The sequence below is a fragment of the Schizophyllum commune genome (genome assembly GCF_000143185.2).
Source record: "Schizophyllum commune H4-8 unplaced genomic scaffold SCHCOscaffold_14, whole genome shotgun sequence".
NCBI classification, from domain to species: domain Eukaryota; kingdom Fungi; phylum Basidiomycota; class Agaricomycetes; order Agaricales; family Schizophyllaceae; genus Schizophyllum; species Schizophyllum commune.
In genome coordinates, this window is record NW_026089551.1 from 329,068 (window position 1) to 345,874 (window position 16,807).

At 56.9% G+C, this 16,807-nt stretch overlaps 8 protein-coding genes across 8 annotated transcripts; 4 read left to right on the top strand and 4 right to left on the bottom strand.

Moving 5' to 3' along the window:
* Nucleotides 1-278: 278 nt before the first annotated feature.
* SCHCODRAFT_02519461 (uncharacterized protein) lies at nt 279-864 on the top strand (the record flags this gene model as incomplete). The annotated part of the gene is made up of 2 exons (XM_003027043.1): nt 279-461; nt 565-864. The coding sequence occupies 2 exons, from the start codon at nt 279-281 to the stop codon at nt 862-864; spliced, it is 483 nt and encodes a 160-aa protein (XP_003027089.1).
* Nucleotides 769-2,081, bottom strand: SCHCODRAFT_02717189 (uncharacterized protein; the record flags this gene model as incomplete). The annotated part of the gene is made up of 6 exons (XM_050347065.1): nt 769-1,364; nt 1,422-1,453; nt 1,498-1,645; nt 1,701-1,709; nt 1,756-1,887; nt 1,944-2,081. The coding sequence occupies 6 exons, from the start codon at nt 2,079-2,081 to the stop codon at nt 975-977; spliced, it is 849 nt and encodes a 282-aa protein (XP_050197403.1). The 3' UTR covers nt 769-974.
* Nucleotides 2,082-3,093: 1,012 nt separating this feature from the next.
* SCHCODRAFT_02753179 (uncharacterized protein) lies at nt 3,094-4,244 on the top strand (the record flags this gene model as incomplete). Its single annotated transcript, XM_003027044.2, has 3 exons — nt 3,094-3,177; nt 3,232-3,598; nt 3,654-4,244. The coding sequence occupies 3 exons, from the start codon at nt 3,094-3,096 to the stop codon at nt 4,100-4,102; spliced, it is 900 nt and encodes a 299-aa protein (XP_003027090.1). The 3' UTR covers nt 4,103-4,244.
* An 11-nt stretch (nt 4,245-4,255) lies between these two features.
* SCHCODRAFT_02107770 (MFS general substrate transporter) lies at nt 4,256-6,451 on the bottom strand. The gene is made up of 11 exons (XM_003027220.3): nt 6,252-6,451; nt 6,160-6,196; nt 5,994-6,108; nt 5,863-5,943; nt 5,597-5,816; nt 5,539-5,548; nt 5,464-5,480; nt 5,197-5,413; nt 4,934-5,144; nt 4,536-4,886; nt 4,256-4,482 (listed from the first exon to the last, which is right to left on the bottom strand). The coding sequence occupies exons 1-11, from the start codon at nt 6,354-6,356 to the stop codon at nt 4,413-4,415; spliced, it is 1,434 nt and encodes a 477-aa protein (XP_003027266.1). The 5' UTR covers nt 6,357-6,451; the 3' UTR covers nt 4,256-4,412.
* A 662-nt stretch (nt 6,452-7,113) lies between these two features.
* Nucleotides 7,114-7,584, bottom strand: SCHCODRAFT_02107813 (uncharacterized protein). The gene has a single exon (XM_050341822.1). It carries the CDS (start codon nt 7,403-7,405, stop codon nt 7,163-7,165), a length of 243 nt encoding a protein of 80 aa, XP_050197404.1. The 5' UTR covers nt 7,406-7,584; the 3' UTR covers nt 7,114-7,162.
* Nucleotides 7,585-10,440: 2,856 nt separating this feature from the next.
* SCHCODRAFT_02753181 (uncharacterized protein) lies at nt 10,441-13,425 on the top strand (the record flags this gene model as incomplete). The annotated part of the gene is made up of 2 exons (XM_003027045.1): nt 10,441-11,188; nt 11,243-13,425. 2 exons carry the CDS (start codon nt 10,441-10,443, stop codon nt 13,423-13,425), a joined length of 2,931 nt encoding a protein of 976 aa, XP_003027091.1.
* A 167-nt stretch (nt 13,426-13,592) lies between these two features.
* On the bottom strand, nt 13,593-15,492 carry SCHCODRAFT_02642773 (uncharacterized protein). The gene is made up of 3 exons (XM_003027221.2): nt 15,180-15,492; nt 15,096-15,128; nt 13,593-15,041 (listed from the first exon to the last, which is right to left on the bottom strand). The coding sequence occupies exons 1-3, from the start codon at nt 15,347-15,349 to the stop codon at nt 13,796-13,798; spliced, it is 1,449 nt and encodes a 482-aa protein (XP_003027267.1). The 5' UTR covers nt 15,350-15,492; the 3' UTR covers nt 13,593-13,795.
* SCHCODRAFT_02107841 (uncharacterized protein) lies at nt 15,446-16,094 on the top strand. The gene has a single exon (XM_050341823.1). It carries the CDS (start codon nt 15,542-15,544, stop codon nt 16,004-16,006), a length of 465 nt encoding a protein of 154 aa, XP_050197405.1. The 5' UTR covers nt 15,446-15,541; the 3' UTR covers nt 16,007-16,094.
* The last annotated feature ends 713 nt before the right edge of the window (nt 16,095-16,807 follow it).

A 16,807-nucleotide genomic window follows, 5' to 3' on the forward strand; every position in this document is an offset into this window, starting at 1 on the left:
AGCCCTCAGGGTGGATGTTACATGAACTCACATCCCAAAAGGGAACAATTATCATTCCAAATGTCACCAAACAAAGCTCTTGTCACGAACGTTGACAGCCGGCTCAACCACTTGATTTCAACGCCCGACTACGAAGCGAAGGCGTCTCTGGCTTCTGAATCCCAGCCCTCACTTCTCACTTGCGAGTTCTCCGTGACAGCTCGAGACACTTATCTTGGCTACTTAACTGCCGGCACTGTGACTTCCTCGCGCGCATTCTCCTCATAATCTGCACCATAATGACTATTCCTATCACCATTGGCTCTTCCTCGGAATACTCGCCTCTGCCATCTGGCCTGGCGCGCATCTCACACAATGAAGTCGTTCTCGTTGAGCTTCAGGGCGCGCTCGAAGTCGAGAGTCGCGAAGCACGCGAGCGCGACGGACGCCTTATAGGGCGCTTTGGGATTGACGAGAATGGGGTGAGTATCGGTTTCCTTTTCCTCTCCGGCTGTCGTGGTACTCTTGACCGCACGATCCACTGTCTTATAAGAAAACGCGCCGATGCTGACGCCTGCCACTCAGACGCGTGCCACCCTCTTCATCGGACATCACCTCCTCGAAGGCAAGGTCGCCCAAATGCCGAAGCCATTTGCCGTCATGCAGCGGAAAAGCGCGCCCGCGTCTCGACGGAGCGCGCTGAGCGGTGGCGAGGCCGGAGGCGACAACGATGACGCGATGGATCTCGACACGTCTGCAGACGATACCTCCGCGCAGGACAACGTCAGTTGGGAGATCATCGCGGTGGTCAAGCGGAAGATCGTCTTCTCGAAGCGCCCGATGCCTATTGTGGGTCGGACGGCGCAGAAGACGGCCGGGAGGTGAGGTGGAGGCGGCTCATGGACTTGAGCAGCGCGCGGGCTTCCTTTTGCTCTTCTTTGTGAGTCGCGTCAGGGCGCATTAGAGAGCAAGGGATTCTATTGACGTTTGACGTCCTATAGGTACATTTGGGCCTTTGATACAGATACAACATCATACATAGTATACATTTTGGATGCGAGGCGATGATCAAAGTCTGGAATGGTGTCTAGACGTCTACTAATCATACAACGACGCATCGTTCGAGTCCTTGACCTTGTTTTCGTACCAAAGCCGTACGGAGTGGGGGATGGGGAGATCAGAGTGGAGATTGGGCGAGCGGGAGAGTGGACTGGGTGAAGAGTGGGAGAGGCGAAGGAGAAATCGAAAAACGGAATCGAGGCGGTTGAAACCGCAGTATGTTGATGGAGGGCAACTTCCCTCGCTTTACTTGACCCTGACGAATGCTTGCGCGCGTTGAGCTTCAAATGTTGTGCTTGCAGTAGGGACAAACCTTGATCTTCCGACTGAAATGATCAAGTGTTCAGCGCGGGAAACCGATGGGAAAATATAAGGACACGCACGCGGCCGGGGAACCGGGTCTCGCCAAAGTATTCTGACACTTGGGACAAACGAGTCCCAAGGCGGGAACATACGAACCGTGGTCATGTTGAAGCGACTGCTGGCCTGCCGGCCGCGGGGGACCTATGGGAGTACCTACCGGAGAAGGGAATGAACCGACTGGCGTCGTCGAAGAAGTGGAGGGACCGTACGAGGAGGGTGCGTATGCTGGGAAAGACGGGCTCGACTGCGAAGAATTGTTAGTTCTTATGACCTTAGGTGATCCAAGTTCGAATACTGACAGTGTAGCCCTGTAGGCGCGGTCAGACCAGGTCCAACAATTCATCAGATACTCACTGGAGGCGTTGAACCGGTCCTGCGAGTCGGATTGGGATGAGCGCGAGCGATGTGGTCCGCAAGTGCTTGGCGGCTCGGAAAGCGAGCCGCGCAGACCCCGCAAAACAGGGCCTGGTGTTCTTTCTGGATGTGCTGTGGATGGAACGTCCTCAGGGCGCGACGCGCATGACGGGGTTGAGCCAGCCCACCTGTTCAAGACCTTTCTCATCACGAAAGGATTTCTTGCAGGTCGCGCACTTCGGGTGGTTGGGGGCCTTAAGAATGTGCTCCTCCAAGGCGTGGGTCGAGGTGAACGACTGACCGCAGGTGTTGCACGGCTTGGACATTGTAGGACGAGAAGGATAGATGAGTAGAAGGGATTTTTGGTGGGGTAGGAGGAGGTCATTAGTGAAGCTTTTATAGATGTGGTGGCGTAGGGGCGCACCGCGGAGGTATCGTACGCGCTTCATCCCAATGCTGTCGAGAAGTTGAGCGGAAGCGAGAGGTCGAGTCAACGATCGTGGACGCTTGGAAGGGTCGTTCGACACCGGACAAAGACCTATAGGTAGCGCAGCATCTCCCTCGTCCAGGTGAAGCAATTCCGAGAGGCCGGACGACGAGAGAAAGCCAACCGGGGGATATTGAGCAGATAAAGGTGACTGGCCTGCGCATTTAGGCGGCTCATTGCATGTTCCCATCAATTACATGTTGATCCCAAAACTCAGCGACGTTGGAAGCGCCTACGTCAACCTCGCCTCTGACTCTACTCATCGCTTTATGGCCGGGGTGAGTCACCTTCAGACCGCCACAAGAGTCATTGAAGGGCCTTCTGGAAAGCTGATACTGCCGCTTTACTGACTAGTAGGTCCAGAGGTGTAAGGAAAGATTCCCGACCAATCGGAATATATTCTCAAGTCATTATGGGACGCTGTACGGTATACCGATGCTATACTACGACTCAGAAAGGTGATGGCTCCCACTGAAATCAGCACGAAGGGCGCCTGAGAGGCAACAAGCGCCAAGTCGCTGCTGACGGCAAACCCCGGCGGCACCAGCGGCCGGTTGGCGGCCCGGTCCACATCAACAGCTTTCGGCCAGTGCCGGCACGTGAGCTCGTCACCTACAGCCTCCCCTCATCTCGATCCTTCACCACGCAATCCAGTTTCTTCAGAGTGATCAATATCTGCGAAGATCGTCCTCTACGCTGCTCTCATACTTCAAAGGCCCCTGTACACCGGACTAGCTCGCCACACCAACTATCAGGAAGCCTCGCAACTTATAGACGCCATCGCTGCAGACAACCTCTTCCCTTGACCAAAAAAATCATCAACAGGGCTCGACGCACCTCATAACACTACCATGCACTTTATCAAGCGTCTGAAGGGCAAGGAGCGCGCCGCAGATGCCCCGCCACCGGCTTGGGCCCCAGCGCCAGAAATCTCGGTTCGTGGCCCTTCCTCATCATGCGCCTGGGGCTTGCTTATAAGCTTCATCCAGCATGCAGATGGCTTGTATAATGACGCTCCAGACGAAGAGTACCAGAGCGCTGAAGCTTTCTGCGCTGACCATCTTCCCGACGCTCCGCGCCTTATCCCAGTTGCCGCGCTGGAGGCAATGCAGACGCTCGGTTGTCGTGCATGGGGTATAGAGCCACCGAGGACGCCACGATTTGTTGGTCGAATAACACGACCGGACGAGAACAAAGGTGGTGTCCCCGTCATCCGCATCCAGACGCAGAAGCCTTGTCGTAGCACCTGCCTGCTCAGTGATCTGCCTATTGTGGCGGGCATGTACAACGCCCCTGGAAAGGAGGGCGCCTATTTCGAGATCAAGGTCTACCAAATGGATGGAATTGTGACGATTGGTGAGCAATCTGTCAAGGAAGTCCGTCTTAGTCGTGACGCTCATGCAACGTATAGGAACCGCCTGCCGCCCCTATCCTGAATGGCGACACCCTGGGTGGAACCGCCTCTCCGCCGCTCTCCACCTCGACGACTTCCGCAAATTCTTCGAAGACCCCGACGGCGGGCGCGACTACGACACTGGCGGCATCCTCACGCGCCTCCGTCCGGGCGATGTCATTGGCTGTGGCTACGAGCTCGCAGGCGGGCGCCTGTTCTTCACGTACAACGGCATACCCCTCCCGCCCGCGTTCTCTGGCATCTTCATGCCGAAGCACAACTACGACGTGTTCGCGGCGGTCGGGGTGGAGGGCGCGTGCGATGTGGAGGTCAATTTTGGGGGCGATATATTCATGTGGAAGCCCGGAAACGAGTGGGCGTGGCGTGTAGAGGGTTGTGCGGGGAACATTGCTGGTCCTTCAGGCGAGCACGACGATGTGCTGCCGTCTTACGAGGAGTCTAGATAATGTTTCTCACGTCCTGGTGCTATACCTGCTCTATCGCACGCTAATCGCCTTTGTATCGATATCTGTTCCGTATTTATTCCCCTTATTCATGCTCTTTTTGTCTTCGGCTGACTGCCGCTATCAACGCGCGCTCGTCCATCCCAAAACAATCCGATCAGCCATTGTTACTACAGGTCCAATAATTTACAATATTACATGTGAGCTTGGTCAGGTAAAGAGCGAACAGATAGCAAAGACTGGCTCGCGCAGAGGGGCGAATTCCTTAGGCTGGAGGGTGGTACTAGTGTGGATCGTGAAGGGCGGGTAGGTTTCATGATGCATCCCTTAGACTGTACGCCTCGTCAACGCTGGCAATCCGACCGCTATCGTCCATTCGGGCACTACGGATAATTGTCAGCACTAGGATGGACTGCGTAGAGCTACGGTCACATACAGTGTCTCGTCTTGCAACGTTGTGTGGTCCTTGACGCGCAGGTGCACCATAGGTAGCGCGAACACCAGCCCGGCAACGAGCAGGCACCACTCCGACAAAAACAGGTGCATGTACGGTACCCGCTTATAGTCGGCATACCACCCCGCCGCCGCGCCGGCGGACTGGAGCGACTTGTAGAAGCCGGCGAAATGCGCGAGCTTCGCTGCGTCGTTTGACATGGCGCCGATGAGCCAGTAGGTCGTCGTCTGCCACATCGCGTCGAAGATACCCATGAAGACGTAGCAGAGGATATAGCCGACGTATTTCGAGTCGTAAATGTCGTAAGAGGGCCGTGCTTCGCGGGTGTACGTCCTGAACGAGTAAGAAAAGGTATCTGCGAAAGTGAGATGATAACGCACCTCTGATAGAAGTACGCCCAGATATGGACGACGAAGATCATGCAGAAAAGGATCGTCCAGCCGGCGAAGGCGCGTAGTCGACGGGGTAGGCGGTGCTGGTCAAGAAGGATGCCTATCGAAACAGAGCCAATGACTTGGGCGACCCAATAGACAAGGTTGTTGAGCGACCGCGCCCGGATGTTGAAGATAGCGGCGTTGTAGTCATTGAATTCTGCCGTAAGCGTTAGCTGAGCGCTCCCAACCTGACGAATACGCCCACGCACGCCAAGTATAGAACCAGTTCGAGACGAAAAACATCGGGAAGAGCATGAGGATCATCGGGTCCGTCTTCACGGTGATGTACAGCCCATAAAACTCATTCTTCCAACTAGGATGTCGCGGGTTGGCCAGTCGCGAGCCGTCGCTGCGCACCATGCTGCGTGGGTCGACCATGAGCAGCGGTATGAGCACGCCAATGCCGGTCAGCACTAGGAAGGTGATCTACATGATGATCAGAGCGGCTTCGACACGTAAATGGGCGCAGCGCTCACATAGGTCGAATTATTGACTGGGAGCGCATGACTGAGTCAGTACGTTACGCCGCCAGCGTCCAGCACAACACGCACCAGCACCCGCCTACAAAGCGAGTTAGCCGAGGCATGACTTCGGTGCATGCGGACTGACCCGTGAGTTGTAGTTGACACCCAGTGACACCGCCGCGCCGACTATGCCGCCCAGGTTGAAGATGGCCCAGAATATGCCGATGAAGCGGCCCTTCTGGTGCTCCTGGGGGTAGGACAGCATGAGAGAGCCTTGCGCTGTCCATAGCATGCCGGCGCAGATGCCCAGGACGCCTCCTGCAGCGATGACGAACTTGCTCGCATCTTGATGGATGTTCATGGCCCTAAGCTTTGTAAGTTCAAGCAAGGGGGATTGTCCGTACGACGTACAGATAGGCCCCAATGTATAGGGAATAGCCGATAGTACCGAGGAAGAGGGTATACCGTGGCCCGATCGTGTTATTGACAGTACTGAGTGGGGAAGGGTGAGAGGGGGATAGGTAGCGGATACTTCAACGTACCCCGCAAAGAACGCAGAGACGGCAAAAGCAAGATACAACGCGGCGTTCGCGCTCGCGCTCGTTCTTGCATCTAGCTGCCCGCCCGCCCCCAGTCCATTGAGGGCGTTAAACAGGCCTGGACGTCATAGTCAGAAAGTATCACACTCATAATGAAGAGAGCACGCACCCGGGCACATAAAGCACACGAATCCGAGCATAACCACCTGCACGCAATCAATACCTTCCCCGCACGCGGATCGCGAAGCATTCGCAAGGCACCTGAACTACGGGGCGGGAGTACATACCCCGCACGCCCCTTGGGGGAGCCGCGCGGGCCATGTACGAGCTCGAGTCCCAGCTGTATTTTTCAGCCTCGGACGCCATGACCGGGAGAAGAGGGATAACGGAAGGGGAAAAGCTGGAACGCAACGAGCGCCGCTTCCCCTTATACCTATCGGTCACGGTTGATGCAACGGTATCGAGAATGATTTCCCACGGACGACCGTCGCGTCCCCCTTCATACTAGTCCCTGATGCTTATCTGGGAGCTGTCGACCATTTTTCTGAGACGTCTCTTCAGTTGACTGAACGGCCGTCGATGCCGAGCGTCGGCGCGCCCTGGCTGGGCTCCCAATTGATTGAACTTTGGTTGAACTCTCCAACGCCTGTCCCGCCTTTGAATACGGGCCTGCGCATCATTGCAATTCCCCTTGGCATCTGATGCCTCCGTCTTTTGCTGCGAGGTCATCCACTTTCTGCGTCGGAAAAGTCGGGCACCCGCTGTCTTTCTTCTGATGTTGTAGCCATATTTCTCGACGCAGAGAGTGGAAGATTCAGCGAAGGAGCAAGCGAAGAGCGGACATTGAGTGCCTTCGGTAACTTCCGAAGCAAATCAAACACTCGCATACAAATGTTCAAGTTCGAACCGGTTTGCGCCACCGCGTCTCGGACTGTGCGCATTCATAGTTACCCTTCCGAAAACAGCGTACAGACGAAGACAACTCGAAGAGATATCGACGTTAGCAGAGTTATCCCCTTTGAATGTCTCCGTCGCAGGAAACGACTGTAATGGCGAGGCAAAAGATATATCCTGAGGATGTAAGGATGATGTCCGTGGATGCGTTCTGTCGCCTCATGTTCAGAAAATCGGAGTCCTGGCGTGAACTAGAAGAAGCTTGAGAAGGAGGAGGGTCATGGATCGACCGAGACCTGATAGCGACCTAATTTCCGCTCCTCGGCAATCATACATCGTTTCGCGGAACCAGATTGAGGGCGTCCGTCATTGACACGGATCGTCATACGTCGGGAGGTGCCACTGGCACTGTTCTCCGTTCCGAACGGGTAGAGGCAAGTGGTCAAAGGGGGGGGAGAGAAGGACGGCGATGAAGAACAGGTAGTGAGCATACCCGTTGGCCAGCAAAGCCATCCTTTCATCCGTCGACTGGCATAAGCGCGTATTCTTGATCCAGGGTCCAACAGAGCTAAGCTGATCTACAACGCGTCAAGTTCCGAGTGCGTCGGTCCAAAGAGACATTAATCGCTCCTCCATCTTGTATATCTTCGCGCAAGTCCCCTTATGTATCGAGATGCGCAGAGGGACGAGCCTAAGATGGTGCAGACACGATGAGCAGCACATCGACCGGGAGCAACTAGGCGCACATCAGCTGGACCGATACTCCACTGGGTTCTGCGGGTGTTTGTAAGCTCGCAGTTCGCTATACCTGTTCTTACCTTGCCATCGACGCCCGCCATACTTCCTGCGCTTTTGGATGGAGCTGAAAGTTAACAATTCATGATGTCCTTGGTTAGCAAAATGCGGGAAGCACCGTCGCCTCCGTGCTTTCAGCTCGAAAGCTCACCTGACTGCACGTTCAGCATGAAAATATCGAGACGGCGCATGACCTTCGGGTCCCTGCCACGATCAGCAACCAAGGACGGTCGCACATAATCATGCGCCTCGTATGGCCAACGACGCGACCATAGGGAGGTCGTCTGACCTGCGGTCGCTCCTCAAGAGGAACGACCAGGATTGCTCTTCTTGGACAGATGGCCGAAAAATCGTGTAAAGATTTCTACGTGGGAAAGGGAGCACCCAGCGGCGGCAACGCTACCGACAAATTTCAGTATGCCCGCCAGTGATCACACGGATAGTATTGTAGACGAACCGTTGAATGGGACGTGTGCCGCGGTCCGCGCGAGAGCGGTCGTATACACAAGGCGAAGGTAGGTCGCCTATCACAGAAAAAGTTCTATACAGTCCGGCCCGCATATTCTCGAGCAGAAGATCATTTGGCTGGAGGACCAAATTATTGAATCGCTTCTCTGCGCACTGGCAGCGGTGCGGCTGACGCGAGGACTGCAGAGCTGAGCGACGCAGGGATGATCATACCGGCTGACTGCTCAGTGGACGATGAAGCGCATGGATACACGGCCTAAAGGACCCAGGCTGCCCGACAGGATCGTAGTGTCTTCGCCAGTGGATCAGTGGAGGGCTGTAGCATGCGGCGCTCTAGCTACCAGCGCCTCATTCAGTCCAAGAGCAGTCCCTGTCGCCCATAGAGATGATCCTTCATACGTGTGAAGACGGTTCTTCATATGCTTGACAGTGACCGGCGGCGAGGACGGGCCTACCCACACAAGGATAGCAGCGCAGTCGGAAAGCACATGTCGAGCAGATATGAAGGCCAATGCTAAGCCCAAGACGCTGATGATATAACACGCCGATCAAGCTCTTGTATCAGCGCGACAGCCGTATGAAAAGATTGTCCTTCATCGAGGGCCCAAGTCGGCCTTCGTCGAAGGTACTGCAGAACAAGGGCGAGGACAAGGTTGGATCGTGTGAACAAACCCCTCCAGCACGTTACGTCCGGCGAACGCCGTGACATCACGTGCACTGTTGTTCTTTTCGCCTCGCACTCCATTGTGACTGTCTTCCGATTCGAAGGCTGCATCCCATTGTACTCGGAAGCCGCTGCCCGTGTTAACGTTCACCTCGCTATCCTTGACACTCGTTTCCGTCTACTGTAGGTCTGCATGCCGCAAAGCCACGTAAATGAACACTTGGGATTCCTACCATGTTTCGCTGACGAGACCCGCCGGACGCGGACGCGGAGGGACCTGACCGAGGGAGTAACAAACCTACTCACCTCACTCGGCGCGAAGCCTCTCAAGCGACGCTCTCGGCAGAAGGTCTGTCTTGTGCTGACTGAGAAGATAAACTGCAACAAATGCACGATGTATGAATTCCACAGTGGTACATATCCAGTCTATAGACTGCGTGCGTACAGCAAAGCACAAAGCAACTGTCCAATGTCAGCACATGCCCGAGAACATGAACCAGAAAGTACAATTAGGATGAGTACATGTGAGGGGGAGGGGGGAAGTGTAATGTGCGGAAAGGAAGTTCATGAGTGAGGGAGGAGGATGGTCGTGAGTGAAGAAGTTCATGAAGACAAGGGTTGTGTAGTGGAAGAGGAAGTTCGTAAAGGAGAAGAGGGTGGATGTTTAGTGGATGGAAGGGGATATGCAGGCTGTGCAGGAAATTGCGTCGGCCAACGAGGGAAGAGTGGTATGTGCGAGGTGAAGACAACAAGGGCTAGATGACCCGATGGGCCAATCCGATGAAGGGAGAAGAATGGAGGGGAGGGGCGTGCCAGCGCAAATGAAGAGGCATGCCGACGACGATAGGCGGCTCGCCGACAGCGATAGGCATGTCCCCGGTGCCTAACAGCACAACGCTGTCGTCCAGTAGCAAAGCGCCGCCGTCCAGTAGCGCATTCGCCATCTAGTAGATTGAGGTCCGGCAATCCCCCCAGAGAAATCGTGCAGCGTCACGTGCGATGACCTGCCATTCGTAGCGAACTTATCTCCGGGAGCGCGCGCTCGCTCCCATAAACAAGACATTGTCGAAATAAGATGTTTCAAAGGGTTCGATGAGTGTACTCGATAGACAGCAGCAGAACGTACAGAAAATTTAGTGAGTTTGGGAGGTGTACAATGTAGCTAAGCTCTGAGTAAACACGGCTATGCATGGCAGAGCCTAATGATCCTGTACGTTCTGTAGGGAATAAATGCTTACACGCTTTTTTGCAGGAGAAACGCGCGATGCAGGCCGTCGTCGCGTCGAAAACATGCAGCGCGTTCGCGGGCCAATTTCTGAGGCCGCGTCACGTGAAGACATCGGCTCATTCGGCTCGTGCTCCCGGTTTCGACAGCGCTGTGGCCCCTGGTGCTCCCTCCTCTCGCCCACTGTCCCGCGTTCACTTTAAGTCATGCTATAATATCGCCAATACATTCGTTCAATATCTATGGCTGCTGGAAATAAGCCAACTCGACGCAGGAAGAAGAGAAGCCAGGCTCAGCTTGAAGTTCTCGCCCGCGCACGAACCGAGCGACAAGACAGCGAGAATGTCGCCCCAACCCCCTCCTTATCCAATGCCACCTCCAGTACACGTCGCGCCACACCTCAGATGGCTAGATCGAAGGTCACTTTGCAAGATTCAGTGCACCAGAACACTGGAGGCGACACGGACAATAGCATACCTTCGACTCGCAAACGCAAGAAATATGACGCAGATGACTGGGAGCGCGTCGCACGCAGGACACGACGCAAGCTCTACACGACTGAGGATAAAGTGGAGAAGCTAGAAGGAAGGATCAGCGCGTTGCAGGAGGCCGCAGAGCAGGGGGAGAGGCGACATATCGAGGAGCTTCATGTCGCATCACGAGCAAGCGGAGAGATGTGGTGGGAGCTACAGAAGACGCGCGAGGGGCTTACAGCGGAGCAGATGGAGAACACACGCATTCAGCGTCTCCTAGGCGAGCAGGACGACCGCTTGGCAGCACGGCTGAAGGAGCTTTTCGATACCAAGAAGTCAAACCGCGCCCTGTCTATGCAGGTTCTGCGCAGGGGCGGGAGTGCGCGATCGAAGCGCACGTACTATCTGAGGGACTCCGTGGTCACTGCCGACTTCCAAAACCGTGTCAGGTCGAAGGGAGCATTCACGCCCGCGGCCCGCGCCATAGCACTGAAGCTCGTCCTCTCGGGCTGTGCCGAGCATGCGGTGGGCGGTGTCATCCAGGAGCTGGGGCGACTGGTGGGCATACGACGACTGAACGCAATCCCGAGGATGAGTGCACGCACCGTTTCTCGCATCATCGCGGAGGGAGGCATTGCAGCGAAGATACAGCTCGGTTACGAAATCATGAGGAACACGAGTGAGTACGCGAGCTAACAGACATGCTTGAGACGACTTACCAATATCCAATCAGGCCTTACTGCCAGTGGAGACTCGACATCTCATCGAAGGCAGGAGTATGACTCGCGCTTCGTAGCGTTGAAGCCGGTGACGGCCACCGGCACGTTGTCGGATACACATGTACTACGAAGCCTCGGTGTCGACGCATCCCTCAACCACTCCAGTGAGGAGCAGGTCCGCGGTCTCTTGAAGAAATTGCAGCAAATCTGCGAGATCTTCAATCGCTCACCTTTCGCCAAACGCAAAGGCCTCGAGATGAGCCTTACCGCCTTCGCCACTCGCCTGCGTGGGACGAACGGCGACCACGCGAACGACGTGAAGAAGGACAACAAGCTCCTCCTTATGTGGAAGCTCGAGTTGACAAAGATCTCGCTCGGCTACGACAAGCTCAGGCAGATGAGCCCCGAGAACGCGTTCTGCGTTATCATACCGCATGCGCGTGCAGTCCTCCTCGAAGTTGGTGGTCAGGCCGCGTGGGATGCCCTCAGCGATGTGGTCCGAGCAGAGAAGGAGAGCGCCTTTATGCGCAGCGCGGCAGAGGAGGTGGGGGAGCAGGAGTATGAGCGGCTAGGTGCCAGCGAGAAGAAGAGGCTGTCGCTCTTCCTGTTCTCTGGGTGTTGCATGCACAAGGAGTTGAACAGTGTCAAGGGCGGCGACACGCGCATGCGTACCTATTACCCAAATCACCCCGAGGTCGCGCCGCCCGTCCTTCTCGCGAACAAAGATAACGCCGCGGTTCTCGCGGGAGTGAAGGACGGCGAGCAGCTGACCCCGGCGGAGCTGCGTGCGTTGTCCATCTCTGGCTGCGGCGCTGTGAAGGCAACGACTCTCGCCGGCATGATCTGCAACAACAAGGATAGTAAGAAAGGTCAACACGATCGCTACATCTGGTACTTCGACAAGGAGCTGGGTCCTGCGGTCACTGCACGTCGCTTCCCCGACGTCAGCAACACACGCTTCCAGTCCCATTGCGCTGCGTCGTGCGAGATACTCGTTCACCTGGACCTGTACAGGGACTTCATGAGGAATGGAGTCTATTACAAGAAGGAGAAACCCGGCTTCACCAACATCGAAAAGAACTTCTTTCGGGCTCTGCACTGCAGTACAACGCTCACCGAAATGGCTGTGCTAGCCCTCTACGGCCTCTGTGTCTCCTGCCCCTACGTACGCCAGATCCGCGGTCCTGGCATGTCCAACCTGAACGCGTTGACGCTCGGCCCGCTTCACATCCGCTTGAGAAACTTCATCGAGAAGTTGATCAACGATCCGAGCATCATTCTCGGAGATGATGCTGGGTACACGACCGCAACCTTCGATGGCGAAGAGTGGGAGAGGCCAGGTGTTTTCGATGCCATCGTGTCACTGCGCCCCGCTATGCCTCACCTGCAGGAGCTCCTTGTAGAGTTCTTGAAGGGCGCGCTTGAGACGTGGGAGCGATTCACGGCCGAGTTCGACCCTAGCGGTGATATCAGCCAGCTCACGACGGAGGAACAAGATGAATTCTGGATGCCCGCCACGAACGACGCGAACGAGAGTGCGCTCGGGGGTGTCCGGGTGAACGCCAGTGCACGCCCCAACCAGACGCTTCACCAATTCGAGGCAAAGGATATGTTCCGGCGCAACGACACGCAGCAGTTTGTTGACCAGGAATTTATCGCCGAGGATCACAAGTTTGTACGTGGTGAGGCCCGCCTATTGCAGGCATCGCGGCCCCAGAGGCAGCTCCAGCATGCGCAGGTCGTCCATGACGAGGAGGAGGCCCGACGGCATCAGGCCTCCGAGGAGCAGTCGAATGCGAAGGCGTTGGAACGGCAGATCAAGCTCGATAATACTGTCCTCATCACGGATGCGGAGAAGTTCGTTGGGGTACGGAAAGATGCACTCATTGATCAGCTGAATTACTGGCGCCATCGGCTGCTCGCGAAGGTCGAGCCCAACACAAAGATCCCGAAGAACGTCGACAAAGTCGCGGAGCTTCGCAAGCTTCTTGCACTCTTCCCAGGCGGTGTAGTACCGGAATCCGAGCGCACAATTCCCAAAGGAAAGGGTCACACACTTATAGTAGGGCCCGAAGCGGTTCTGCAAGACATGCCGAGCATTTCGATTGCTTCTACAGAGGTTGTGGACCACAGCGTGCGAGAGGAAGAGGGCGAGGAGATTGATCTACTGTACGAGTCCGAAGTAGATGATATCTGATGCCCATCACTTAGTTATATCTATACAATATCTCTCCTACTACCACTACCTACTGCTCATAGCCCTTCGAGAGCCCTGATTGTAGCACGAGATGCAGGAACACTGGAACTTGAAGGTTTCGCGCACGTCCTGGATGCACGCAGTTGGATATTGGTTCACAGCTTCGGTAAGCAGCAGAAAAAATAAATTTAAGCAATCTGTATACTATAGAGACCTAGCGGCGTAGATTCCGAGGCGCTAGAGGCCTTGTACGCGTCGCAGTGTGCCAGCGCGATGGCCGTTGACCGAGTACCAACTGAGCCGGTCAAAGCGGTGGCGGTGTGCTGACTAAGCTGCACGGCTCGCTAGGCGGGCTTGCCGGCCTTCACATCTAGTAGCAGAACGCCGCCTCCGTCACCTTCCTCGACTCCTCGTCCTCGATCGCCGCCGCGCTGTCCATAACCGTCGCGTGCGAGTGCATGACCGGGTTCACCGCGACGCGCGGCGCCTCCGTCGTCAGGCTCCCACTCCTGTTCGACCGCCGACTTGGCGCGACCGAGGCCTTGCTTGGGCGGCGGACAGGCGCGCTGCCGCTATCGTACTGTACGCCGTTGTATTGCGAGGCGGTGCCCGATGTCGACGCGTACCCCTTCCCATTCGGCGACGCATACCCGCCCCCCATCACATTCGCCCACTCGGCCTGCGAGCCGAGGGACTCCGTGCGCCGGCGGGTCTCGTCACCACTAGGAGCACCGCGCACTGCCCGCTGCGCACGGGAAAGGGAGCCGACGACCGAGCGCCGGAGGTTTGATAGCGAGGTAGAGGAGAGGAGCTTTTGCCGAGTGGGGTGCGAGGGGGTAAAGGACGAAGGGGGTGCATTGTAAGATGAAGGGGGCGCAGTGCCTGCCTGCCGAGGGAAGGATGATGGTGGTGTCGATGACGACGGCGCGTGCCGGGCGAAGGACGATGGCGGCGCCTTCGCGGACGAGAGCGGCGAGGAGCGGGCGGGAGGCGATGATGAGGAAGGGGGCGCGTAAGCGGAAGGGGGCGAGGATGTGCGGGTTTTCCGGGGTGGCAGGGGCGGTTTGCCAGAAATACCGTCCTCGAGAACAAGGACGTCGTACTCGTTGATGGCAGCCGGTATGCGGTGCGCGACGGTCCGGAATGCGTCGTCCAGGGGGGACTCTATTGTGTCCGATGGCGCATATGAAGAGACCGTATGCGTGAGTGACGGGGCCGCATGCGACATGTCGCTGTGACCCGTGCTGCTCCCTGGGGATCCGCCCTCCCATTCGTTGGACGTCGTCCGGTCGAGACAAGAGCCCTCGCTAGAGGGGGAGGGTGGCCTATCGGATGATGAGGTGTGCTGCTCAGCCTGCCGAGCCCGCCACGCCAGCTCGATCAGCCGTGCCTGCGAGACCTCACTGTTGTCCGCATCCGGGCTTGGAACAATGGGCGAGACGACATCTAGCTCCTTCTCGCGGGCGCTTAGATCCTTGGGCAGCAGCCCGCGCTCGCGCAGCGCAGCATTGCGGCGCGCAACGGCGTGTGGGTCTTCTGGCTCCGACTCAGCCTCGGTTCTAGAGCCGGATCGGAGCGTGGTAGAGATGCGCCGGACGAGGGGCGCGGCGGGAGGTCTGTGCAAACGTGGTCAGGGAGTGTATAGCGCGTTGTATGAGTGTGCGACATACGGAAGCGAGGGGACGGGTGGTATGGTCATGTCCCTGAGTGTGGTGTGAGCCTGATGAATGGAGCGCGACGTGCGGACGACGTACCTATGCGATCGCCGGCCTGCGGTCGCGGTGGTGGTCGACTCTGCTCCTCCTGGTGTCCTGGGCAGGCTCTTTTCGCTCTTGTTGAAGAGCTTGAGCTTCGAGAGGGACAAGTTGAGTGATTTCTGTGTGCGCAGCGACGGCGCGTCTGCGGGTGGCTGGACCGCGAGCATAGGGGTGTAGTGGCCGTGGATCGGATGAAAAGCTTTTGTCGGTGGTGATGGTCGAGGACAAGGAGCAGGAGTCAAAGGGGGAGCAGTAACTGCGGAGGAGCAGCATGTCGGGCTTTATATGATGAGCGCGCGGGGCATACCCCAGATCTACGATCTGATCTAGCCCGGCACAATACGCCGGAACGGGTGAGAATGTTCCGCGCCCGGGCCTGCTCCTCCCCATCTCCATCTCCTCGGAAGAAGGGCTGCTGTGTCGCCGTATCCTTGGAGAAGGAGAGCGCTAGCACCCAGAAATTGCGACTCTGGAGGATTTTCGCCCGTTCTTCCTGCCTCAGTGGCCCCAAAATCTGGGATGACATCACGACGCCTTTTCTTCCTTTTTTGGGCACGCCGCAGTCAGCAGCCTGTGCACCGCGCTCCCCCTTCTCCAGTCAGCATGGGCCCGCGCTACGACCATCGGGTGCAAGGTTCAGGCAACGCGCGGACGGCTGCCAAGGCGTCCTCAGGATCCGGGTGACATGGGCACAGGAACAGAGCGTACAGTCCTGCCTTCCTGTGGGCGTGGAACGTGGTCAGGTGCCGCCCTCGTACCATTGGGGATCCCCAGCTGCTTCCCAGGCCATGCATCCTGACAGCTACTCACAGAAGACGCCCTGATGCGGTGGCCGGCGGCGGGCGTAACAGAAGTACTGCTCGCGGACTTCTTTTTACTTTCCTGCAATTCATCCGCGCTGCGTCCTCACTAGCTCTCCCCGTCGTCAAGTCGCCTGCCACCTTTCCCGCTCCGCTAAGACGCTGGCTGATCTTCGCTGTGAGCCTCCCCGGTCCCAGCTAGCGAATCGGCCGTGATTCAAGCGCTGCTAGCACGGCGTCATCCATCCCATGCGCGTCGACGATGATGAGCGGCACGTCGAGCCCGTGATTAACAGAGCCATGACGGGATAACCAACGGCGGTGGCGCACGCCTTCACCCCGCTCCAAGAATCGTGTCCCTCTCAGCACCTTCACGTTGCCCTTCTGCTGCGCAGCGTCGCTTATCGCACCACCCGGCTGCACTTCTCTTCCCTCTCTCGCCGTCGCCATCTGCGAGGGAGGGCATCGGAGAGGCGCTGATTCTGCATCACAAACAGGCGATTCCTATATCACCGACTCGAGTAACTGCGCAGATTCGCTGACGTTGTTCTCGCACGCCTCTGCGATCCGGTACCGAGTACTGCACTTCCGAACGGCGGTGAGCTCATTGTTCCCCATGCCCGTAGCTCATCGATACATCTTTCCCTACTGCTGGTTGCTACGATGGCGCTCCGTGCGGTTCCGTCTTCGACCTACTTTCCAGACTCCGTCTTCGTCGCCATATGCAACCCCGCCTTCAGCGGCGAGCACCACCTTATCTCGAAGTAGGTGTAGTCGTGCTCTCAGGTGGCTACGAACTACCGCAAGAACCCGCTGCTAGTTCTC